The sequence below is a fragment of the Panthera onca genome, chromosome B3 (assembly GCF_046562875.1).
Source record: "Panthera onca isolate mPanOnc1 chromosome B3, mPanOnc1 haplotype 2, whole genome shotgun sequence".
In the NCBI taxonomy this organism is placed as follows: domain Eukaryota; kingdom Metazoa; phylum Chordata; class Mammalia; order Carnivora; family Felidae; genus Panthera; species Panthera onca.
Genome location: NC_138344.1, coordinates 105,836,662 through 105,863,865, shown reverse-complemented (window position 1 = coordinate 105,863,865; position 27,204 = coordinate 105,836,662). Strand labels below are relative to the sequence as shown.

Genomic DNA, 27,204 nt, shown 5'->3' with positions numbered 1-27,204 from the left:
ACGACAGAGACTCGGTTTGCTAGAAGTCTCACTTCTCAAGGATTTGAGCATGGTCCAGTACTGAACCATCAAGGATCTTGATAGACTAAACATACAACGCTTTCCAGATGTGAGATGTTGCATGCAAGCCCTACAACATGCAACCACTTTGCAAATGTGAGATGCTTGAGACATCTACCAAGAATGGTATGTGGGCCAGGTCTAACCCAGGGTCTAGAAACACAATTAAGAATTTGAGGTATCATCCTCAAAGAGCATGTAAACATCAGATACTGCAGAAACTGCAATGAGCCTAAATACAGGGGGATATATATTCTTATGCAACTGAGGGGTCAAACTCCAGGCAGCAGTTGGGTTCTCTTGGCCCTGTTAGCAGTGAAAGGTAAACAAAAACAACTTGTTAGCCATAAATAAAAAATCCATTTCAGCATAGGACTGGGGAATTCTAATATGTGGTCCTGGCTACCGAGCAAAAGTCTGCCTTAAAAATATTAACTGGATTAGTATTTCCCTGATGGTGAGTGATGGGGAGCATCTTTTCATGTGTCTGTTAGCCACAATGAGATACCACCTGACACCTGTCAGAATGGCTAAAATTAACAACACAGGAAACAACAGATGTTGGTGAGGGTGCAGAGAAAGGGCAACTGTCTTACACTGTTGTTGGGAAGGCAAACTGGTGCAGCCACTCTGGAGAACGGTATGGAGGTTCCTCAAAAAGTTAAAAATAGAACTACCCTACAACCCAGCAACTGCACTACCAGGTATTAATCCAAAGGATACAAAAATACAGATTAAAAGGGGCACATATACTCCAATGTTTATAGAAGCATTATCAACAACAGCCAAACTATGGAAAGAACCCAAATGTCCATCAACCGATAAATGGATAAAGATGTGGTTTATATATACAATGGAATACTACTCGGTGATAAAAAAGAATGAAATCTTGCCATTTGCAATAGCATGGATGGAAGTAGAATGTATTATGCTAAGTGAAATAAGTCAGTCAGAGAAAGACAAATATGATTTCAGTCATATGTGGAATTTAAGAAACAAAACAAATGAACACGGGGAAGGGAAAAAAGAGGGAAGAAAACCATAAGAGATTCTTAATAATAGAGAACAAACACAAACTGATGGTCGATGGAGGGATGTGAGTGGGGATGAGCTAAATGGGTGATGGGTATGAAGGAGGCCACTTGTTCTAATGAGCACCGGGTATTATATGTAAGTGATGAATCACTAAATTCTGCTCCTGAAACCAGGATTAGACTATATGTTAACTAACTAGAATATAAATAAAAATTTGAAAAAAAAAATAACTGGAACAGGGGCACCTGACTAGCTCAACTGGAAGAGCATGCAACTCTTGATCTCTGGGTCATGAGTTTGAGCCCAATACTGGGTATAGAAATTACTAAAAAAATAAACTTAAAAAATATTAAGTGAAACATAAATCTGTATTACTGAAGTAAAAAACATGCATAAGAGAAGTGAGGTGTGGCTTTTGACTCAGTGAACAGCATCTATAGCTACTGAAGGATCAGAAAAATTTTTTAGACAATTATATTAAGCATATGTTTTCTTTATGTTTTATTTTAAAAAGCTTTATTTTTTTTTCTAACGACAAAGGTATATATGCTTATGGAAAAATATTTAAATACAGAAATACTGTGAAGAAAAAAGTTCACATTACCCAATGTATTAGTTTCCTATGGCTGCTGTAACAAATTACCACAAACTTAATGGCTTAATACAACACAGATTTATTATCTTACACTTCTGGACTTTAGAAGTCTCACTGGGCTAAAAATCAAGGGGTCTGCGGGGCTATGTTTCTTCTGGAAATTTAAAGGGAGAATCTCTTTCCTTTCCTTTTCCACTTTCTAGAGGCCACCTGCATTCCTTGGCTCGTGGCCCTTCCTCCATCTTTAAAGGCAGCAAGGCAGTGTCTTTAAATCTCTAACTCTGATACTGATTCTCCTGTCTCCCTCCTTGCATTTCTAGGGACTCTTGTGGTTACACTGGGCCCATCTGGATAATCTAGAATACTTTCCCTATCTCAAGGTCTACTGATTATAACCCCTAATTCCATCTGCAGCTTTAATTACCCCTTACCATGTAACATAACAGAGTCAGAAATTCCAGGGATAAGGACATTTTGGGGAGTCATTATTTTACCTACCACACACACCCATAATTTTACTAACCAGATATAACCACAGTGAACGTTTTACTGAATAATTCTTTCCAGACCATGTCCCATGCATATGCATATAGAGATATACCTGTATACATTATATTCATTTATATGGATATATAAAAATTGAATATTACACCTCTCTTTTGCTACTTGCTTTTTCCACTTAACCTCGTGGGAACTGTGTGTGTGGGTGTGTGTGTGTGTAAATTTCTACCCATTATTTTTAATAGCTACCACATTATTATTTTACCATTAGTGTTTTTTTGAGTATATACCACGTGTTGAACACAGCATTAAATACTGACATAATTTAATCCTTACAACAATCCCGTGGACTAAGAACTATTATAACCACCACCATCCCTTCAGAACCAGGACCCTGGAGGGCATCCATAGAGAGATTAACTTGCTCAAGAGACACTCATCTGGTTAGTGGTAGTTCTCACTTTACCTCATAAACATGCCTCTCGCAGGATATGCCACACAGCTGTCCCTTGGATTATTTAAAACCAGTGTCCCAGGGCACCTGGGTGGCTCAGTTCGTTAAGCGTCTGACTTCAGCTCAGATTATGATCTCATGGCTCCTGAGTTCGAGCCCCACATCAGACTCACTGCTGTCAGCACAGAGCCCACTTTGGATCCTCTGTTCTCTCTCTCTCTGCACCTCCTCTGTTCATGCTCTTTCTCTCTCTCTCAAAAATAAATAAACGTTTGAAAAAAATTATAAATAAAAAATAAAACCAGTGTCCTACCATAAACCATTTTCGCTCTTTGTAATATTTTACTATTTAAAATAGAACTGAAATAAACAAGATCATGCTAGTGTCCGTGGATACACCTGTAATGATTTTTTAAGAAACAGTTCTTAGAAGTATTGCTATATGCTAAGACTTCTTATGTGTATTTCCAAATTGTCTGGAGGACAAGGTATAGTATACTATTCACACTCCTAGTGTCAACATTTTGAATTATTATTCCTTTTAATCTTAACAATATGATGAGGAAAATGGGTGCATTATTTTTTCTTTGACTGCTAATTTCTTTAAATGTTCTTTCAATATGGGATTTTTTTTTCTTTTATGAAGTCCTTGTTCATGTTGTTTTTCTAGATTTCTATTTGGGGATTAATAAAGTTCCTTTTGAAAAGGATGGTTTGGATTTTGTAAAGGTCATCCCACATAAAAGGAACTATGAGTCAAAGTAGAAGCTGGAAATACCTCAGAAAGCATGTTCAGGAAAAAGAATAGGAACAAGAAGGAAATAGACATAAAATGTCATAAAATCTAAAAAAAAAAAAAAAATCCAGTAAGGGCGGAAGGGGGCACTGAATGCCCCCTTAGGGATTGTCCTCATTCATAGACAATGAGAGCAATGTGGTCCAAATGAGGTAGTAGAAAGAACATTCTGGTAACGGCATAAAGGTTGGCTTGGGATGGTCCAGTCTAGGTAGCTCAAGGATAGAGGAATTTAGGGTGCCTGGGTTGCTCCGTCATTGAGCATCTGACTTTGGCTCAGGTCATGATCTCACAGTTGGTGAGTTCAAGTCCCACATCAGGCGAGCTTGTCCCCAGCTTAGGGTGAGCACAAGCCCTGCTCCGGGTAAAGTATGACCCCTGGGTGAGTCCCACTTCTCTCTCTCTCTCTGCCCCTCGCTCACTTGCACCCTCTCTCTCTCAAAAAAAAAAAAAAAAAAAAAAAAAAAAGAAGAAGAAAAAAGAAAGAAAGAGCTACAGGTCTGTAGGAACCCAAGGGGACATAAAGAACCCACAGAGCTGCCACAGCCCTGCACCATGCCCACACGCCCACGCTGACTGCTGAGCAGTTGCAGACTGCAGGAGGCAGTGGCTCCCACTCCTGCCATCTCTGCAGCCACCAAAAGGGCTGGGACTTGCACTCAACTATGGTGGTCTGAAACTGCCACTCCTGGAGAATGGATTCCAGCCCGCTAACGTCCCTCTAGTGTCCCCTGTTGGTGGACCGTAGGAAACCATCTGGCAAGAGTATTTGAGAAATGTAGTTTCCAGGTTTTGGCCCCTGCCACACAGAGGGGTGCACAGAAAAGCAGGGAGAGATCTGAATGCCAATAGACCAAGTCTAGCAGAAGGGGGTACCCAGGAGAGTGTTCACTGCCAGGATATGGCTCTCCCTGGAAGGAGGTCTGGATTCTGGAACTAGTTTTGTTATTGGTGTGCCACGTCTTCTCCAAGGCAGTATAGCATAGTGACTCAGGGCATAGGCTCAGTGTCGTCCTTTGAAAGTGGGAAATAATACCTAGCTCAGAAGATATTTTAAACGTTAAATGGGTTACTGTAAAGGACTTAGGAGGTGCCTGAACGTAGTAAGCATTTAACAAATGATGGCTGTTGTCATTGTTACTATCATTTTGATTTTGCCATCTGTAAAGTTATAAGATGAGGATTAAAGCATCTTTGCTGATTTCTCACCAATCAGAGGAAAGGGGAACTAACAGTGGCCCTCAGTCTGAGCCTGGCACTGGGCGGAATTTTCGAGATGCAGAGAAAAAGAAATAATATCCCTGCCTCCAAGAGCTCATCCTTTGACAAGAAGACAGAGGAGAATCACTGATTCAACATAAAAATGTGCTCAGTGATAGACCAGAAGATACAGGGAAGGTTCTAGAAGAGGGTTTTTGCAGCATAGTGGAGAGATTTACATAGACTCCACTTTAAATCCAAAATTATGTTCTGTCACCCTGGGCAGATCATTTAGTCACCCCTGCCTGTTTCCTCGACAGTAAAAAGGGGAGATCGTACTTGAACCTGCCTCACAAAGTCTTTGTGAAAATTAAGCCAGCTGCTGTCCAGAAAGCTCATCCTGTAGTACCTGACACAGAAGTGTGTTCAAAAGTGATCGTTAGTATGATTCCAGTGGCCCAAGAGAAATCCGGGACCCAGGCTAAAGAAATGCAAACTGAAGGAGGAAAGGACGGCTGAAGAGCGGCCCAGCCCTCCAGGATCGCTTAATTATTGTGGTTGAAATTTCTTTTAACTTCAGGTTCTTTTACTTGGGAGGTATCTACCCCAGGGGGCGCCCGGGGCCTTCGCGTCTCTGTTGCCCGTGGCAACCGGCAGCCCCGGCGGCGTCAGGCCTGGTAGGCAACGCGCAGGGGCAGCAAGATGGCCCTGAGCTCCTGGTCCCCAGAGCTGGGGTTCAGCCGGAAGGTGCTGCTGCAGGCAGCAGCCGTCTCCACCGGCCCCTCCCTGGAATTATGCACCTTCCCCTCCTCCCTGGGCTCCTCGGTCGCGACCGCTGCGCTGGAGCAGCTCTTTGTTGTGGGTAAGAAGCCTGCGGGCGCAGGGAGGAAGGGAGAGGCCTCGGAAGTGGCATCTAGCTGGCACTGGGTGGGGTGGGGTGGGGGGGGGTTGGGGGGTGAGCCTCCCTCAGTGGGGACCTGCCTGCGGGAACCCCAGGAGTCCCTGGCTGAAGCAGAGCCTCCTCAGGTTCCTTGGGGGAGAGAGAGGCGGCTTGGTGGGACCCAGGGTTCAGCTCTCCTGCTCTAGTGCCACTAAAGTGACTTGGCCCAGCTCACACTAATGACTGGTGACAAATCCTGGACAAATCCTTAACTCTCAGGCCACTGCCATTTGCCTGAGACTGGGGTGTCCACCCGCATTTAGATGATGCATTTAATTTCAGAGGTGTCTGGGTGGCTTGGTGAGTTAAGGGTGGACCTTTGATCTCAGATTCCTTAGCTCAAGCCCTACCTTGGGCTCCCTGTTGGGCCAAAGCCTACTTTTAAAAAAACAAAAGAAAAAAAGATTATGCATTTAATTTCAGCTTCTCCCTTCTTGCCTTTTCTTTGCAAGTTAACTTCCTCCAACATTTTGCCACGGTAAAGTGGAGAATTTAACAGGCAAACAAGAAAGGGAGTGTTTAAGAAGTTCCTGTTGTGTTAGACAAGGAAAATTAGACATGAATGTTTAGTGGATGCAAACATGATACCTTGGATAGGTCCAGGTTAAAATGCCTCTTCAGTTAGAAAGCTGAACCTGCAATCAAGGCACCTAAGTTTAAGGTAAGATATGGTCCAAGAAAGGGCATTTCGTTTAGCTCATAAACCATTTAGGCCAAACAACAAAGCATCTCCTCTCTTTAACATCAGCTTCTCATGGGTTCAAGGTAATCATCTTGACTTTTATCATAATGTTACTATTAGTTTGGGATAGTTTCTTTTTTTCTTCTTAGATGAACTAATTTAACTTCACAATTCCTATGAGATAAGCTTGGATGAATATTATCATGAAGAATGTTAACCACCAGAGACCTAAATGAGTTACAGGTGCCCAAGGTCATTGCCAAATGATAGAGCTAGGGCCTTGAATTCTCTTTATACTCCATCTCTAGATCGGCATGTGCATTTAATCCCAGCACTTCGATGTGCAAATATTTTTCTGCGAATAATTTCTGGACTTTAAGAAAGTTTTTTGTAGAAAAAAAAAAAAACTTCATTAAGCCTCAGGTGTGGTTATCAAATACGCAGCTCTCCAGCCTGTTTGCAAGTGGGAACAGCTTGTGCTCATTTATTCCAATAGAAGAAGGGGAAGGAGATAACAGGCAGTGCCTGTCTCTTCCTAACGCACACTTGTTTGCAAACCCAGTAACTGATTTTCACTTGGTTTGAGAGCTTCGTTCATTAAGAGAATCCATGCTCCCCAGAACTCAGGGCAGAAATTGCTGTCTACTCTCCTGAGAGTAGAGACCATTAAGGGCAAGGACTCGAGTCACACCAACTTGGGTTGAATCTAGACTCTTGACATAAACTCAAAAGTCAGATTTCTCACCTGTGACATGGGAGTCATCCTAAGATTATAGTAATCAACTTACATAATACATGTAAAACATGAATGGTGTTCACATGAATGGTGACAGAGCCAAGGTAAGTAAAGCTTCCTCTGTTCTCCCTCCTGTTTCCTTTCATCCTTTTTCCCTTCCTTCTTTCCACTCATTATGTATCTTGTCTCCATTACCATTGCTAATATTTCACAAGCCTCTCTTCTCATGTGCCTCCTGCTTACGGTGTATGAGGGAAAGGAGACACTTTTCATATGTCAGGGAATGAAAAGGGCTAGAAGTTCTGTGTTCGTCACACCTACCAATTTTCAAACATTTACTCTCATCCCAGGATTAAAATATTGGCACAGAAAAAGAAGTGACATAAGGGACTTTTAAACAGTTAATTAAATGAATGGGTTTTTTTGCATAATATTATATTTACATGTATACAAATATATATATGAAAACATTCTCACACCTACATTATAGGCATGTTATATTTCTTCCTTTCCTAAGTATTTGTTGAATTTTTGGTCCCATTCTATACAGATTCCTTCTTTCTATCATGAGAGATGCAAAGATAGGGTTTGCCTTCAAGAAGCATAAAATATATACCTAAGTTAGAATACTGTGAAATAGGAAACATGTTCAAAAGAGATTCATATTAAGTACTAGAAGAATTCAGAGATAGAAGATATAATTTTCAGCTGGGCAGGCATTTGAGCTAGATCTAAAAGGTTAAATAGAATTTGGACTAACACGTAAGAGATCTTTCATTTTCTAATTTTTTTCCTTTTTTAGAACAATCACTGCAAAGTGACTATTTTAAATGCAACGAAGAAGCTAGGACCTTTCTTAAGGACATTGCTATCGCTGTTAAGAAATTGGTATTGTATTATCTCTAAGAGCTATTTTTTTCAATCTTCCACTTCTTCATTAACCTTTAATTTAGCACCACCTCTGTTCAAGGTACTTGAATAGATGAATAGGGAAACTATTTCCCTTGAGTGAAGAAAATTTCTACCTCAGTTTACTGAGCATTTGCCCCAGTGTTCATCAGCTGTGGAATGTTGCCTGGTTTTCCATTCAGGACACTGACTTAAGGACCTGTGCTATGTATGGATGGAGGCCGGCCTGCTTAGGAGAGGCAGTACCTGTGCTAAAGGAGCTCAGTGAAGGGGTGGGCCACGTGGGCAAATGCTTGACCCCAATGTATAAACCATGCACGGTGCCAATTTACTCAGTTCGTTATAAGCAATTTCTTATGTAACTGCTGAAAGATTATTTGACCAGACAGTGCCGGTCAGTGAAAACAAAGCAACTCTTTTTTATGGTAACTTGGCCCCATCAAAGAAATATTTAAAGAATTTCCTTTTGAAGTGTCACAAGCTGGGCCCTCCTGGGCCCTGGATGATGTTTCCAGTGCTTTCCCCACAGAGTGAGAATGGCGAGGTCTCTTCATTTGATTTTAAAATAGTGAATAAAAATCTACTATACATCAAATACCTAAAAATGTAGAAATGTGGCGTAAAGTAAATGAGTTTGAGTCCGCAGACTGCTGAGAAAAGTTCACCTCTTTTATAATTATATTTTTCTGTGATTATATGTAGTTGTGTATGTATACTACAGCATTATACTTCAGGATCCCACTTAATTGAATACATATATGGAAATACTAGGCGTCTGTGTGGTGCTGCACTGTGGTCCCATGGAAACCTTTACCTCTGCTTTTTCTTTTTGGTTACGTTTTTCTCCCAAGTTTGAAGGGCTCAAAATATTTATTGTTACTTCTTAAAAGTATCTAGTATGTCTCCATGTGATATCTGAGCTGTGGAATCTCCGTTTTTGAAAGTAACAAATTTTCACTATTCTGAAAGTTTACCCTGGATTTTTTTTTAAATAGACAAGTAAAAGGAAGAAAGTAAAAACCACCATGATCTCAGCCTAATCATAAAATAACAAACTAAATTAATATAATCATAATTAACTCTTTGATGAATGTCTTTCCCACTTTCAGGGAATAGATGATGCCTGTTTTGAATTTTATTTGTTTACAGAAAAGCAATCATACTATATGTATAATTATGTTATCTGCTTTTTATTACTCATAAAATATAATGGATTTCTCAGGTCATAAAATAACTATATACATTACAATCATTTATTGAAGAGATGATTTATCTATTTTTTTCCACTAACATTTTTGGATGGTTTTCTTTTTTCAAAAATAAGCCCCACCAAAAAAAGGTCAAGAATCTCCACCAGACTATTTGTTTAGATTTGTAGGTATGTATTTAAAAAAGAAAAAAGAAAGAAAAAAATTATTCTTTTTATACCTAAGCATATTTCTAGAGGCATTTTCCATTTTTTAATGAAGGAGATTTTTCTCAGCATTACCCTTTTTGTTGGAGTCTTTCCTTTTAAGTTGATTGAAGCTGCATGCAAGAAACAAAGAAACATGATTTCTGAGAAGGAAATCTGCAAAGATTAAAAGATAAGTTAACAATGACACCTTAAAAACTGATTATGGAATAGTTATTTTTCTATTCCAAATAAAAATAAAAGCAGAAGGTATTGAATGAAAATCAAAGTTTGATCTCTGAAAATGTTTACAATGGGGCATTGCCTGGGAAATCAATTTTATTATTTTAATGCTTTAACTTTTTAAATATGTAATTTAAATTTTCAGGAAGAAATGAGAAAAGCCACAATTGATCTCCTGGAAATTGAAAGCATGGAACTCAGCAGACTATATTTCCTACTGGAAACTCTTCCCAATAGCATTGGCAGAGAATTGGAAGGTACTTGAAGGTTGTCAACTGTAGAAACTTAGTTTATCTTAGAAGAAAATTGAGCCTACTGCTTGTAATAAGACAAGTTTAATCATCATTTTCTGTCAAAATGTAGCTAGAAAAAATACACTACACAAACACAGATCCATCATCATTTTCCCCTCATATTGTAAGTGGGAATGATATAGATAAAACTTGAACTTATATATTTTAGTTTCTTTTTTTTTTTTTTTTTTAAAGGAATTTTTTTTTTTTTTTCAATTTATTTTTGGGACAGAGAGAGACAGAGCATGAACGGGGGAGGGGCAGAGAGAGAGGGAGACACAGAATCTGAAGCAGGCTCCAGGCTCTGAGCTGTCAGCACAGAGCCTGACGCGGGGCTCGAACTCACGGACCGCGAGATCGTGACCTGGCTGAAGTCGGACGCTTAACCGACTGCGCCACCCAGGCGCCCCTATATTTTAGTTTCTAAATAGACTAAAGATATCTGGATTAGCCCGTTCCAAATTGGTATTTATCGAATTAAATTCGGCAACTTGACTCACCTAAACCACCATCCTACTTTCTGTCCCTGTAAGTTTAGAGACTATATAGGTACCTCATATAAGTGGAACCATACAGTACTTTCCTTTAGTGACTAATTTCACTTGGCATGTCTTCTAGTTTTATCCACGTCGTAGCATGTGTCACAATTGTCTTTCATTTGAAGGTCGAACAGTATTCCACTGTGTGTGTATACCATGTTTTGTTTACCTGTTCATCCACTGATGTCCCCTTGGGTTGTTTCTACCTTTTAGCTATTGTGAACAAAGCTGTTGTAAACATGAGGGTGCTGCGGCCCCTGTGTGGCCCAGTCAGTTGAACTTCAACTCTTGATTTTGGCCCAGGTCATGATCTCACAGTTTCATGAGTTTGAGCCCCTGATGGACTCTGGGCTGACAGCGCGGAGCCTGCTTAAGATTCTCCCTCTTTCTCTGCCCCTCCCCTGCTCACACTCTCTCTGTCTCTCTCAAAATAAATAAATACATAATTATTTAGTTGATGCAAATGTATTTATTTGGTGCAAATATCTATTAGAGTCCCTACTTCCGATTCTTTTGGGCATATATGCAGAAGGGAATTGCTGGATTGTATAGTAAGGGGGTACTTTAAGTTTTGAGAAGCTGCCATACTGTTTTCCACAGTGGCTGCAGTATTTTACATTCCCACCCCAGAAGTGCAAGGATCCCAATTTCTTCACATTCTTGTTAACATTTGTTCCTTTCTGTTCTTTTTTTTTTTTTTTTTTTTTAATATAGTCATCCTAATGGATGTGAAATGCTGTATCATTGTGGTTTTGTTTTGCATTTCCCTAATGATTAATGATGTTGAGCATTTTTTCATGTGCTTTTTGGTCATTGGGATATCTTCTTTGGAGAAATATCTATTTGGGTACTTTGCTCATCTTTTAACTAGGTTGTTTGGTTGTTATTGAGTTGTGAGAATTCTTTGTATAGTCTGGGTGTTAATCCTTTATCAAGTATATTGTTTGAAAATATTTCAACCTATTCCATGGTTTTCCTTTTCATACTATTTTTTTTTTAATTTTTATTTTGAGAGAGCATGCATGCTGGGGCGGGGTTGGGGGGAAGAGAGAGAGGGAGAGAGTGAATCCCATGCATGCTCCATGCTGTCAGCACAGAGCCTAGTGCAGGGCTTGATCTCACAATTAATAAAATCATGACCTGAGCCAAGATCAAGAGTCATCCACTAACTGACTGAGCCACCCAGGTGTCCCCTTTTCACTGTGTTGATACTGACTTTTGATGCACAAAAGTTTCAAATTTTGATTTAGTTCAATTTGTCAATGTTTTTTTTTCTTTTTTTTAACGTTTATTTATTTTTGAGAGAGAGAGAGACAGATCGCGAGCAGGGGAGGGGCAGAGACAGAGACACAGAATCCGAAACAGGTTCCAGGCCCTGAGCTGTCAGCACAGAGCCTGATGCGGGGTCAAAGCCACCAACCACGAGATCATGACCTGAGCCAAAGTCGGCCGCTTAACCGAGTGGCCACCCAGGTGCCCTTAGGATTTTCTTTGGCTGCCTATGCTTTTGGTGTCATATCCAAGAAATCATTGCTAAATCCAATGTCATGAAGATTTCCTTGTATGTTTTCTTCTAAGAGTTTTATAGGTTTAGCTCTTATATTTAGGTTTTTTTATTCACCTTTTGTTAAACTTTGTATGTGGTATACAGTAAGGCTCCAACCTGATTTCCCCAGCTTCCAGGAATATTGACTAAGGCTTGTGAGCCTCAGAGCTCAGGTCCTCTGCAGGAATTGAAACCATCCCCTGCCCTATCCTGGAGCATTCTCTCTCCACATGCAGCCCATACTCTGTGATCAGTCAGTGTGAGAATGCAAAAGTCTGCCTCCCTTGCTCAGTGTAGAACAACTCCCAAGTGTCATCACCGCTCCAAAGCTTGTTACCGTGTAACCTCCGCCTCCCCCAACCCAGTGGTTTAAATTCAAAACAAACTGGGGGCACCTGGGTGGCTCAGTCAGTTAAGCGTCTGACTTTGGCTCACGTCGTGATCTGGCAGTCCTGGGTTCAAGCCCCGCATCGGGCTCTGTGCTGACAGCTCAGAGCCTGGAACCTGCTTTAGATTCTCTCTCTCTCTCTCTCTCTCTCTCTCTCTCTCTCTCCCCCCCTCCCTCCCTCCCAAAGTAAATAAACATTAAAAACAAAACAAACAAAAAACAAACCACAGCAGCAACAACAACAAAACACTTTTTAAGTAGATGTTCCCATTATCCATTTACTGCCTTGCGTGCAGCTCCAAATCTACCTTCGTTGTCTGCTCGGTATTGAGAGAGATGGGCCCTGTAATTTCCCCCTGTACCAGCTGCCACAACGTTTCATCAGGAGAGAACCCTGGAGGGACACTGGAAGAAAAAGCAGTGCTCTTTCTGGTCCCAGGGTGCTCCTCTCAGCCAGCTCTTGGAGCACACACAGCCTCTCCATGCCGGGCTCCTGCCACATGTGGCTGTCCACAGTGCCCGGCTGCTTCCTCCAGTACCCCTGGGGCAGCTTCATGGTAGATTGTTACCAGTGAGGCACCAGCCTGTGAACAGCTTCCCTGGCGCTCTTCGGGTGGTTTGGCAGTGAGCTCTGAAGTATGGCAACTCCCTGCGGACAGGTCCCCTCAATTCCTCCAGAAGGTAGATTTCCATGTGTTCTACCAGCCCAGCATTTCAAGAACTTCTGTGCCCAGTGAGCCACAGCACTTTCCAGTGAGGCCTGGTTCCCAGGGCTGGAGTTGCTGCTTCCTTGAACGAACCCTCTCGGCCCCTGGGGGTAGTAGCTGCTCCTCGTGTCTGCTGTTCCTGAATCCTTTAGAGTTCTCTTTTCTTTCTTACCATTCGATCCCTCATTACTCTAACCTCCTGTTAGAGTCAATAATTCTCTATACTAAAATTTCCCTGTTTTATTTATAAGATTTCTGTCTCCTAATTAGACACTGAGTGACACAGTCAGCTGTAAAACAATATGCATGGTATTACTCTAGTTTGGCAGGAAAAATATGACAAACTCTATATACAGAAAAAAAAGAGTCTGTGCTGAAGGGAGAATTAAGAATGTGTTGGGTTACTTTTATAATCAGGAAAAATATTTAGAAGGAAAGTAAATAGCATATTAGCTAAAGAGATTCTTGATAGACACTGAATACTTAACCAAGTAAAGTTAATTGGTCTTAGGTTATAAAGCTTTGCTACTCAAAGTATGGTTCTTGGATCAGCAGCATCTGAAAGCTTGTTATAAAATCCAGAATCTCTAGGCCCATCCCAGACTTAGTCTCTCAGAATCTTTATTTCAATAATATCCCCAGGTGATATATATGCCTATTTGAGACATAAAAGTTCAGGATGCCCTGCTACAATGAGCAAACTTAATAAGTAGCCTTAGAAAAATAACCTATCTCTCTCAGATGGAGCTACCGGCTAGTTTCTAGAGAATTTATGGGGTGGAAATGGCTAGTCCAGGACCTTCTAAGCAGTGTTAAAAATTTTATTTTTTTGTATTTATATCTATCATGCTTCTGAAGTCTTATGTGATTACACTGATTTGTTATTTGTTGATGAATGATCACACAATCACACAAGAATGACACATGAATTAACACACTCAGTTCCCCCCAGAAAGCAGAGCCAGAGGCTTTTACACTGATATTTGGGGGCACAATCCAAAGAGGAGGAGGGCGGGATAAGGAGAGAAAAGCAGGGAGAAGAGAACGCTGATATGGGGTGCAATACCATGCTGACTGCCGCTAAACACAACTAAGTTAGTATAGGAACATGTCCCAAGATACACGGCTACATCTTCTCTGGACTGTCCAGGCACCAGCTCCTGTCTGTCATCAGTCTAGCGTTCACCGGCCTCCCACACTTCAAGTTACACGAGCATGGGTATGCGTGCATAAAGAAGTCTCACGGGAGAGGTGACAAGAAGGTCCTAGACTGGAGGTGAGAAGCGGATAGAATAAGCAGGAATGAGGTTCTGCCAGACTGCACCAGTCTGAGGTTGTTCAGAGCCCATAGAAAGCTGGTCACCATAGTGCTGCAGGAATTTTTACCTCAACACCCAGGATTCGTTGTCTCACCACTTCGAAGAGTGAAGAGGTGGACGCAAAATGAACAGCATGGAAAAGTTTACTAGAGTATAAGATTAGAAAAGAAGAATAGTATGAAAACTGTCTTTACAAAGAAGGGACATTTGAAAGTGAATGCCTGCGACCACACGCAAGGGTCCTTGTTTTATAAGGTTCTGGTCAGCCCCCCCTTCCCTTCCCCCTTGTTCCTTCTCAGGTCCCATCTTTGTTGGCTTGACAACTCAAGGTGCTGGGTTGCCCATTCCTGACTGGTTGGATTCCATTGTGTGAAGAGTCAGATGGGTCATACTGTCCCTCATATAACCTAAGTTTTATGGTTTAGCTAAGTATTTTGATTGTCAAATTCCGGAGGGGAACCTGAGGGGGAGTAGGTGGTATCTGTTACATTCTTAAGAGGGACCTTACACCTAAGGGGGTTTGCTCTAGTTAGAAATTCCCAGCATTGTTCCAAAATATGTGTCTTTCCCCATCCAGGGACCCCAGGCCCTAATCCTTTCCTTCTCTGCCTATTTTATCCTATTTTTCCCTATCAATAGCAGCAGATGAAATAAGGGAAATAATTGATAGGTAAGATTGAGAGGACCCAAAGGGGTAAGAGGTGTCTGATACAGGAACATAATTAAAAGAGCATTACAGGAGTGCCTGGGTGGCTCAGTTGGCCAAGTGTCCAACTTCGGCTCAGGTCGTGATCTCACGGTCCGTGGATTCTCTCTGCCCCTCCCCCACTCACTCCCTGTCTCTGTCTCTCTCAAAAATAAACAAATATTAAAAAAATGGAAAAGTCAGTATGTACAACTGTGCTGTTTCTCAAATAATCTAGTGACATTTCCATTTACTTTTAAGAATGTGTCAGAGATGCCCGCAGATTAAATCTTTTTGAGATAAATCAATTACAAATGGACGTTACAAGGATGAATAATGAAATAGAGTTCCTGAAGAAGAAAATACTTGATCTGCAAAAAATTAATGAAATTCTAGGGTATGTATTTTTTTAATTTGGTACATGAGGGAGTTGGGGTCTGTGACTGGAGTGTGAAAATTATCCTAAGGGGTTTGCCTTCTGTTTCTGAACTGGTACAGGGTAAGTAGGAGGGGGGTATCACTTCTAGCAGATGACCCTGACTGCTGAGGGGTGTGTGATGACTGCGCAGAGCTGGGGAGGAGAGCAAAAACTTCTCTCACCACTGCAGTTAGGAGACCCGTAACATTTCAGAGGCCATCCAGCTTCTCAGCAGCAGCTACTGTGTGTAAGTCATACACGTCCTTGCAAGCCCCCTCCAAACAGAGGCAGACAAAATTTTTGTTTTGATGTTTATTTATTTTTGAGAGAGAGAGAGAGAGACAGAATGCAAGCGGGGAGGGGCAGAGAGAGAGGGAGAGACACAGAATCTGAAGCAGTTTCCAGGCTCCAAGATGTCAGCAGAGCCTGACGCGGGCTCGAACTCATGAACCGTGAGATCATTACCCAAGCCGAAGTCAGACACTTAACCGACTGAGCCACCCAGGCACCCCATGGTTTCCATTTTAGTAAAATTAAGTTTACAAACTCCAACACTAAAAAGAAGTCTTTCTGGGTATTATATATATTATATATATATATATATATATATATAAAATATATATGTGTATATATATATATAATTATTATATATTATATATTATATAATATTATATATATAAATATAGTATCGACCTTGGTATATTGTGGCTAGGTTAGTTTCTTAAAGATATTCAGCCATAAACTACTGGAGGTCTGAGGATGAGATTGGTTCCCAGCAGAGGGTTCTAAATTTTATCTGTAATTAAAGGAGAGATATATAACTCATATATATATATATATATATATATATATATATATATATATATATATAACTGCCTGTCGCTCAGATTCTGACACTTGTTAGTTTCTTTCCTTTTTTCTTGAGCTGTGTGCCAGAACTTCACCCCTGTGCGCCTCATTTTCTCCATCTGTAAAATGGGGATTACAAGCTTGAATTTATGCAGCTCACGGAGGAAGAGATACCTTCTAAAAGAAAAACCAACAAAACCTTAAGAACAACTCAGCCTTATGAGCAAATTTACAAGACGAATGCATAGATATCAGAATGTCGGTTTGTTAGACGAAGAAATGTTCAAAGAGCCCTCATGAAAGAGAGAAATCTTCTTGGGAAGCTACAATAATCAGAAAGTTGCTCGGTGCAAAGCATCAGGAATTAGGGGGAGAATTCAAGGTCCAGGATGCCTCTCCCATATTAGGCCTTCAGAGCACCTGTTCTGGGGGACGTTCTATGAAAAAGAAAGTACATGAGAACTTTAACACCTATTGGGGATTCACAGTGCAGATTTATGTATGGTGCATGCCAGTCACAATCGCCAGTCTGCTGTATGAATTAAACTACCAATTTCTAAACTAATCACAAGGAAGATAATACCCAAGCTGGAATACTCAAGTCAGTTGGCCAGCACATCACACCTCCATAGACCAATGATTCTCAAACTTGGGTGTGCATCAGAATCACTTGGGAGTGCTTGTTAAAACACAAATTACTAGAAAGTTCCCAAGTTTCTTATTTAGTAGGTCTAGGGGGTGGGAATAAGAACTTGCATTTCTAGCAAGTTCCCAGGTGATGCTTAGGCTGCTGGTCCTGATCACACTGTAAGAATCACCGTTCTAGAGAAATCTTTATAGAAAGGCAAACCATAAGCATAAGGTGGGTTTCTTGATAAGCTAGTGTCCCCAAGGTCCAATCTCGTTGCATCCACTTTTCAAAGAATGATGCGTATCAAGATGCCAACACTCTCTAACAGACCTCTCCTGGACAGTCCTCAAAAACTGAAAGCTCTTTGGGTGGGTTTTTCCTTAGGTCCTGTGTTCAGTTTGGGTGCTGTCTTCTCAACCCATCTCAATACACCTAGGTTTTTTTTTTTTATTTGACTTGTTTTGTTTTGCTTTGCTCCTTAGGTTGATTCATTCTTAGAAGGAATCCTCTGCTAGACCCACAAAGCACCCATTATCTTACCCTCTCTACTCTAGGCTTTTTATTGCATTTCCATGGTAGAATTGACTTCTGGAAAATAAACTTACCAACAACCTGTTTCCATTTTCCTGAGCCTTTGCACACAATCCCCCTGAACTAAAGTCTTTAGCCCTGGGGACTAGAGAGAGGAAAAAGGTCTTTACATTTTAGGAGTTTTAAAAAAGGAAAATGTAGAAATGGTGCCAATGTCCCTCCTTCAAGTCCTGTATTGTTAGTCCTGGGGTAGGTGTTTCTCACAATCATTTTTTTTTAAAGTTTATTTATTTATTTTGAGAGAGACGGAGAGAGTGCAAGCAGGGAGGGGCAGAAAGAGAGGGAGAATCTCAAACAGACTCCTTGCTATCAGCGTAGAGCCTGACGTGGGGCTTGAACTCAAAACTGAGATCATGACCTGAGCTGAAAGCATGATTTGAATGCTCAACTGACTGAGCCACCCAAGGGCTCCTCTCACAATCTTAAGGTCTTTCTCAGATGGATGTGGCCAGAAAAAGATATGTGAGGTTAATGTCTCTTCCTGAACTCAGATTTCGCTGCAGCTCGGAGAGGGTAAGAGCATTCAAATTAGTTTTCAAGCTTCTTCTGAACACTCAAGATAGACTTTCCTCTCTCCTCTCTGACTCCTGTCTGTCAGAGGAAGGCTCGCTTTCTCCTGGGTCCTCCGTGCAGGACAATGGCATAAGAAGGTGGCTGGAGGGGATGGTGAGAGGTTTATCTTCCTTTGACTTAACTGGATGTCTTGGGGTAAGATAGTTATGGCAATGCTACATATCAAGCCATTTGGTCAGATTCCATTCATCTGTTCAAAACTGTTTTTGAATCTCTGTACACTTGAAATGAAAATAACCCATAGTTATTTCCTGGTATGTGGGGGTGGGGGGTGAGGTAGGACCACATGACATTTCTGCAGTGGTAAACAGTTGCAAGATTGACATTTGTCTTGTGGTTCCCTTTGTCCTCCTGTCAACCAAGTTTAGGTAATCACAAATACACCTCTAAAATAAGCCTGCCTTACAATTTCCCTCTCCGTGGTGGTCATCTCAGCAAACAGACTTTAAATTCCTTTCCTCAAAGCCGTACGTTTGGGGCCATGAATAGTTCTTTCCTCCTAGTGAGCAGCAAGAGGAGCTGGTGAGGAGGCACGAAAAGTTGGTGCTGTCACTCAACCACACGATGGAAGAAAAAGCTGCTGTCACTGTTTACATCAATGAGACTTACACCAAAATAAACTCAGAGAAAAAAGAGTTAGAATTCCAAAACCAACGTCTCAAAGAAATACAGGAACAAATGGAAAAAGAAAAAGCGAAATATTTGACAAGAAAAGAAAAATTGAATCAAGAGGTAAGTGACGCCATTTCCTTTTTTAAAAAAATACAGAATTGTACAGAATCGCAGGCAGGAAAGGGGAAATCATTTATGTGTTCTCAAGGCTAGTAAGCGTTCTGTGTGGTATCTGCTGTGAACACTGGGATGGGACTAGAGCAGAGACCCAAGCACGATGGAGCCCCTTGGGGAAGACACTGACGTGTCATAGCATCTCAGCTCATGGGAAAGATTATGAGTGACAGGATTTGTAACACTGGGGTGGCCCCTTGCTCATATGCAGCCCTATAGGGACAAGGAGTTTGTCTCCATGGCATCTCGTTGCCTCTGACCGTTCTGAGGCCATGTCTCTATGGACAGGACTGGGGAGGGAGTTCAGCCCTGACGGAGGCTTCAGCTCCTACTGAATGAATCTGAGCACAGCAGCCTGCAGAGGGGCGAGGCAGAACCCAGGGCTCCAGCAGAAAAGAGTATTTTGAAGGGCACCTGGGTGGTGGCTCTGTCGGTTAAGCACAGACTTCAGCTTAGGTCATGATCTCATGGTTCGCGAGTTTGAGCCCCACGTCAGGCTCTGGGCTGACAGTTCAGAGCGTTGCCTGCTTTGGATTCTGTATTTCCCTCTCTCTGCCTCTCCTGCTCACGCTGTCTTTCTCTTAAAAAATATTAAAAAAAATTTTTTTAAGAGAATTTTGAGATTAGCAGTATTGGGAGGGTGGAGTGGGAATAACTATTGCATTTTGGTGTCTGCTAGACGGTGTTAATTAAAATTCACCATCAGAATGGCTTGTGATCATTCCTCTCTGTTCTGCTCCAGTTAGCCCAGGAGAGGCAGGCCTATCTCTATAGGAAGTGTTCTAGCAGTCTTCCTTATCCCCCAGGTGTGGCCACCTAGCTCCTGATGAGAATTGCTGTTGAGTTCCTGCCTCTTCCCTGTGCCTCATGGGAACAGGCATAACTTAATGCAGAAAATTGTCCAGGGCTCACAGCCCTGCTGGAAGGAAGGCTGGAAGATTTGTTAAATTGCCTTTCTTGAGTCTTAGTTAAAATCTAGTGGAATACTTCTGGCAGCGGCCAACATATGGTTCTTACACTGACGATTCTCTGATAAGACTTGGACTATTGGGGCGCCCGGGTGGCTCAGTCGGTTAAGCGTCCAGCTTCCACTCGGGTCATGATCTCACGGTTTGTTAGTTCGAGCCCCGTGTCGGGCTCTGTGCTGACAGCTTGGAGACTGGAGCCTGCTTCGGATTCTGTGTCTTCCTCTCTCTGTCCCTCTCCTGCTTGTGCTCTGTCTCTCTCTGTCTCTCAAAAAATGAATAAATGTAAAAAAAAAAAAAAAAAAAAGACTTGGACTATTCATAAATTCCAATCAGGTCTTAGCTTCTTTATCCTTCAAAACACCTATATCTTCAGAAATAGTTTTACGCTAAAACCATGGATTTTCTCAACTATAGACAGGTTAGCCCTTGTCATCTTTGGAATGGGCACTTTTTGGAGTAGCTGGCAAGGAGTCTTTCTTGGGGGCTCCTTGGGGGCAGGGATTGTGGCTTTAATTCACTGCTGTATCCAAGCACCACACGCATGATAGGCACTCTATAATATGTATTGAATGAATGAGTTTCTAACTTCCTTTTCAGCCTTAAGGGGAAGTGTTTCCACCTTCCTGTTCTTTTTTTTTTTTTAATGTTTATTCGTTTTTGAGAGGGAGAGAGAGACACAGACAGACACAGTGGGGAGGGGCAGAGAGAGAGAGGGAGACCCAGAATCTGAAGCAGGCTCCAGGCTCTGAGCCTTCAGCACAGAGCCCAACTCAGGGATCAAACTCACTAACCGTGAGATCATGACCTGAGCTGAAGTCAGATGCTCAATTGACTGAGCTACCCAGGTGCCTCCCTTCCTGTTCTTTAATGTAAATGCTAAAACACAAGAAAGGAAACCCAGGGGGGCTTCAGTTAGGGAATTTGCAAGCACGACACATTGTTCTTCCATATGTGACTAGTCTTTCTCAGAGATCCACACACTTTTTCTGAAAAGGGCCAGATAGGAAATATTTAGGGCTTTGTGGGCCCTCTCTGTCACAACTACTCAACTCTGCTATTTTAGCATGAAAGGAACGGTACTTAAATGACTGAGAGCAGTTTTACAACAGGTTGCTAGATTTGGGGCCCACTACTAGAAGTTTGCCTACCTTTGGTCTATCTCCCTGGAAAAGGGCACCAGTTAAGATACGTTCAGATGCAGGGGCACCTGCGTGGCTCCATTGGTTAAGCATTGACTCTTGATTTCAGCTCAGGTCATGATCTCCAAGTTTGTGAGTTCGAGCTCACATCTGGCTCTGTGCTGACAGCATGGAGCCTGCTTCAGATTTTCTCTCTCCCTCTCTTTTTCTGCCTGCCCCTCTTCCGCTCTCTCTCTCTCTCTCAAAATAAGTAAATAGACATTAAAAAAAGATACTTTCAGATGCAAATAGCAGAAGCCCTAACTCAAATCTGTCTTAAATAGAACATTTATTATCTCACACAGTAGGAATTCCCAAGGTAGAGGGCAGCCTCCAAGACTAGTTAATTTAGTGGCTCATCCCTCCTCTCCTCCATCCCTCATCTTAAGGCTGGCTGTGTTCATGGTCATAAGATGGCCACCAATAACAACTGGGTTGTATGCTTCCTTATTCAAGTAGAAACAGGAAAATCTTCTCCAACCAAAGACCATAAGTCTTCTTGCTGTGTCTGATCTGGCCAGGTCATGACAGCACCCACCCCTCGAACAATAATGGATCCTAAGGGAGTGCCGTGTGCCAGTGGGATAGACCAAGTGGGGTGGATATTATGGAGTCAACCACCATTGTTCACTAAAGGCACATGATAGGCTATGGTAACAACCTGTTAACTTCCTTTACTTCCTACAAGAAAGGAAAAACTATTAAAGCTGTCAGAGTCTTCAAAGCGTAAGCTCTCCCCTTACACAAACCAAAATATTTTTTGCCAATACTGTTTCTGAGATTGCAAGACCTTGGGAGAAGGCCTAGGCCAAAGAATAAACACAGAATTCCAATTTTCAACAAAATGTATTAATCACAAGGTTCCATTCATATGCAACTGTGCCCTGGTGCTGAGATAATTGACAATGGTCATGTTCATTCACAAGACACTTCAGGTGCAATGGCTGATAGCTTTGACAGCCACCCAAACATACATTGTCATAACTCTTTAATACAGAGTTGAATATGCCTTCTCAGACCTAACGACTCAGTTAGTTACCTTGTTCTTGATAATTCATTTTGCCAAAAAAATGCATTGATATATATATTTTTTTAATTTTATTTTTTATTTTTTAAAATTTACATCCAAATTAGCATATAGTGCAACGACTTCAGGAGTAGATTCCTTAGTGCCCTTTACCCATTTAGCCCACGCCCCCCCCCATACAACCCCTCCAGTAACCCTCAATTTGTTCTCCATATTTATGTTATGTCTCCATATTTATGTTCTCCATATCTGTTTTGTCCCCCTCCCTGTTTTTATATTATTTCTGTTTCCCTTATGTTCATCTGTTTAGTCTCTTAAAGTCCTCATATGAGTGAAGTCATATGATTTTTGTCTTTCTCTGACTAATTTCATTTAGCATAACACCCTCCAGTTCCATCCACGTAGTTGCAAATGGCAAGATTTCATTCTTTTTGATTGCCGAGTAATACTCCATTGTGTGTGTGTATGTGTATATATATATACACATCTTCTTTATCCATTCATCCATCGATGGACATTTGGGCTCTTTCCATACTTTGGCTACTGTTGATAGTGCTGCTATAAACATGGGGGTGCATGTGTCCCTTCGAAACAGCACACCTGTAATCCCTTGGATAAATGCCTAGTAGTGCAATTTCTGGGTCATAGGGTAGTTCTATTTTTAGTTTCTTGAGGAACCTCCATACTGTTTGCCAGAGTGGCTGCACCAGCTTTCTTTCCCAGCATTGATATATTTGATTTTGATAAGAAGATGACTTACTTCATTGGGTCTGACAAGTAATCAGAATATGTTTCATCTTTGTAAAATGATAAGATGTTGTCCAAGACTGCGTGCTGCCCAGTCTCCAGTGATTTTGTTGACTCTATTTTTAGTCTGCTTTCTTTCTCATTAAAAAAAAGTGAATTCAGGTATCCAGGCAGTTCTTCATTTTCTTTCTTTGACTTTCCTGATCTTATTAGCTCACTATAAATCTGGTGACCATTGGTAAGGTGTTTTACTAGCAAATTGCTACAATGGCTGTTGCTTTTATAATTTGCTATTAATGATCACTGTCTTATTACTCTTATAAATTTACTGTTTCGACATTTATGATTACAGTTACTTGTAGTTCAGTATTCTTCCTGTGATGTTGCAAAACAAGCAAACCCTGGGTTGGTTTCTTTTTTTTTTTTTTTGGTTTGGTGTGTGTGTGTATGTGCGTGCGTGCATTTTGTTGTTGTTGATAGACTGACTATGGTATACTTAGATTGAGTATGAATTAGGTTGACAAAATAAAAAGATTGTCTAAACTTTGTTGTTCTCATAAGCTTTTTGACTGGCTTATTCTGTATATCACTACAGATTGAGGAATATAAAAAACTCTGTGACTTGAAGAGAAAGGATACTTATCAAAAGAAGAAAGAATTGAATACATTAAAACTTAAAATGTCAAAAATGAGAGAAACAGTTAGTACCAGCACAGTGGTAAGAAAGAATAAACTATGTCTCTCCAGGCCTGTCCAGGCACCTTGATATATATATACACTGTCTTAAATATAACCAGCAGCAGGTGCTTTTTTAAAGGAGCTGATTTTAATCTATCTGCATGCCATTCTGAGAGAATGTTTTCGGCGTGCTAAGGTTTTCTGACACTTTATTTAAAATGTTATAGTGCGATTGTGTTTTTTCTTTGGGAATATGGTCAGAAGAAGGAAGCTTAAATTACCTTAGGTACAAATTGCATTCGACGGACCAGAATACTGTAAAAATGGGTTTTTAAAATGCACACAGAACTGACCAGATGCGTACAGAACCATATATAACATCTCCATGAGATTGTTTTATTTTACATAACAAAATGAATAGCCATGGGCAAATTCCTTAATTCTGAATGTGTGATAATAAAACAGCTTAGGCTTTTGATTTATATTGGCTACAGGAGCATTAATGTGGAAAGGGGACTATTCGTATGAAGTAGAAAATACTTTAGAGCTCTGTGCTTCTATTTTTTAAAATTGATAACATTGATTGAAAACCAGCCCTCATAAATGTTTTGTGAGGATTATCCTTATTTTAAAGATAAGAAAACTGAAGCTTATTCAGATGGTTCTAATGGAAGAGGGTAATGATAATACCCCTTCTGTGTTAATTAAAACAGAAATGCCTGCTAATCTTCTATTGCAATTAGTTGAATTAACGAGTCTTTGGTGTATTTCTCCTATCTGTATTGAGAATTACATGTAAAACTATATGGGGCAACAGTCATCACATTTCTTACCAGAAACATCACACTTCTCATCAGAATACTCCGCTACTTCCCTTATACTTTTTATAGAGTGGTTCTGATCATTCGGATCATCTTAGTTACAGTGTGTCTATTATGATATCCAATTACAGAATATTAGTAGAATCAAAATTTCTCCCCAGTATGTATATTTAAGATCATTCGGGTGCCTGGGTAGCTCAGTCAGTTAAGCCTCCAAATCTTGATTTTGGCATAGGTCACGATCCCAGGGTCGTGGGATTGGGTCCAGGTCATTAGGCTGCATGCTGGGCGTGGAGGCTTCTTAGGAGTCTCTCTCCCCCCTTCTGCCTCTCCCCCACTCTTGCATGCAGGTGCAATAAATAAATCAGTAGATAGATAAATAATCATTATCTGTTTTTCAAGTATCTGTATAGTAAGCAAGCATGAGTGAGGCTAGATTCAAAGGAGAACAGAAGGGTTATATCAGGTAGACTTTATCTGCAGGCCCAAGCTCCTGCCTTTGTTTGGGTCTCATAGGTCATGAGTCAGGTACTCCATCAACCCAGCTTGGGAAGACACAGTATATATTCCTTCACCTGTGCTCCAAAGATCTCTAAGACAAATTATGCAAGACTAGAAGATGGCAAGGATAAACTCACCTCCAGCATCATCGCCACCTCCCAGAAGACAACATGCCCACCCTAACTCCACTTTACTGCAGGAGAATAGTGTTTAAAGCACAAACTTGAGTGTCACAGAGACCTGGGGTTCAAATTTTTAACTCTATCAACCTGAAGTTTCCGCACCTATAAAATGGGGTGATAATACTGCCTACTTCAAAGGGCTAGAAGCTCAAGTGAGGTCATGCCCATAAGACTTTTAGCTGAGTGCTTTGTATTTGGTAAAGGTGGTTATTGGGGTTGTTACTCTCACCATCCACGATTAGAAAACAGGGTTTGGCTGTGGACTGAGACAACAGGAAATTCCAGGTTAATCTTCCAGGGGTGTCTTCATTTTAGATGACTCCGCAGCCCGGTCAAGCTGAGGTGATGTTGCCAGAAAAGAATAATGGTGTGTGATTCTTGAGGTGGCCTACATGCCCAGGGCAGGGGGGACTGAAGGCGAGAGGTGACCGATGAGGGGCCTAAATGGGCCTTCAGCACACAGCCACTAATCCTCATGATCGGTCACAGTCCTTTAGACATTGTGCTCATGTTTGACTTCAGACCCTTGTTAACTCTGAAACTAGTTATTGCCCAGAAGTTGAGTCATATGGGTGCTTCAGAGAAAGAAAGAGTTGAGGGGAGCTTTCGTGTACCTGTCTAGTAGGAATGAGAACACCTGTGTTCCCCACCGGTGTTTCTCTGACTCCACATTGATGTGCAGGGTTAGATGCCATTAATCTGCCTGTGGTGACTCCATGCCAGGGAGCAGTGGAATTTGATGAACTTTCTCTCCCTTCCATTTCTCCCTCACAGCTGAAGTGCAGACCCAAGGCTCTAATTTGTTTGCCTCCCCCTTTCTTTATTCCAAAACTGCATTGTTAACACATGTGCCACTTGGAGTTTTCTCTATTCATACTTCATTCTTTTAAATGATGTTAATATTTTACCACAGCACCAGCTGTTACATTTCCAAAATACTGATTAATATTAAGAAAACTTCTCTTAACCTGAGCATATTTGTCAGTTAAGGTAATTTGTTTTTACTTTTTTTTTTTTTTTAAATAATACTCATTCTAATGTCCTGGAATATTTTGAAAATGATTATGAAAATACAGATTTGTTTAGACTTATTTTAAAAGGTAGCCAAAATGAATTCATGTCTTAAAAGTTGTTTTTATAGTTTTCATATTCTTGTTGCTATATTTGGTTGCTCTCTCTCCAAAATTGTAGGGTTTTTTATGATGATTTCAGAATTATTTCTGTCCAAGTTTGTTCTGTGAATAATTTTAATGATTGCTTTTTATCTTAGCTAAAGGTACCCCCAATGTAAAAGTTGAATAAGTGATACATGAATATTTAATGAATTGAACACTTCCATGAATCATTTGGTGACAATTGAATACCATAATTTTATTGAATTATCAATAGGTTCTTAGTGATCACAATTTAGAGATAGCACAACTACAAGAATCAATAAGGCATTGGGAACAAGAGGTTGAAGAAATGAAGAAATCCTGTAAGATCCTGGAGGATAAAATGTAAGTTCAATGCTTTATTTTTACTAAAACATTTCTAGATGTTATATTTTTTCATTAAAAATTTTTTTTAATATTAGATTGAGAACTATATTCTCTTAATTTACTAAAATTTGCAATTGTCAGCTTTATAAAACCACCTCTTTGTTTGGAAATTAACCAGTCTTCCACATGATCAAGAGAAAAAATTGAGGAGGATACAATCCTGTATGAATTGTCCCCACTTTAGTTCCTGATTCCCTACAAACAAATATGCCCCCAGGGGAAGGCATTAGTGGAACCTCCTGTAGGTTCACCTACCCTTGCTATGATAGTTGTGGTTCTTAGTCAAGGGGGACTTACAGAACTTATTGAAAAAAATACAAGGATATTTCAGGGCAAAACCCATGGGACTAGAACCATAAACTTAAGGAAATCTGTCCATCCCAAGGAACAGTCTCTGCTTCCTTTTGGGAACCATGTTTCATTCTCTATCTACATACCATGTTCTCTCCTTGGGGAGCCCATGGCTAAACATGGCCATTCCAAACCATCAAAGGTTACCTGTCACAGGTCCATCTATCTTTAGAGATTGGCCCACAGACTTCTCCCAGGAGAATTCCCAGATTTTTCCCATCAGAAGGTGTTTGGCTCAGCTCTGACCAGGAAGAGTGGGGTCTTGTAGTACAAATATGGCTTCCAGGCCTTCCCCTAGATTCTGCTGGCAGTTTAAAAGACAAATTTTGGACTTAGTAGGT

The 27,204-nt window shown here is 40.9% G+C and overlaps 1 protein-coding gene across 1 annotated transcript in view; it reads left to right on the top strand.

Annotated features, from left to right (window-relative positions):
• The first annotated feature begins 5,310 nt into the window (after positions 1-5,310).
• The window catches only part of CCDC175 (coiled-coil domain containing 175), a 76,477-nt gene continuing 54,583 nt past the window's right edge, over positions 5,311-27,204 (top strand). The window contains exons 1-7 of the mRNA XM_078448193.2: positions 5,311-5,503; positions 7,802-7,887; positions 9,690-9,801; positions 15,283-15,418; positions 18,587-18,815; positions 23,385-23,507; positions 26,361-26,470. Of these exons, the coding sequence (XP_078304319.1) occupies positions 5,344-5,503; positions 7,802-7,887; positions 9,690-9,801; positions 15,283-15,418; positions 18,587-18,815; positions 23,385-23,507; positions 26,361-26,470 (956 nt within the window). The 5' untranslated portion in view covers positions 5,311-5,343. The remainder of the gene's footprint in view (positions 5,504-7,801; positions 7,888-9,689; positions 9,802-15,282; positions 15,419-18,586; positions 18,816-23,384; positions 23,508-26,360; positions 26,471-27,204) is intronic.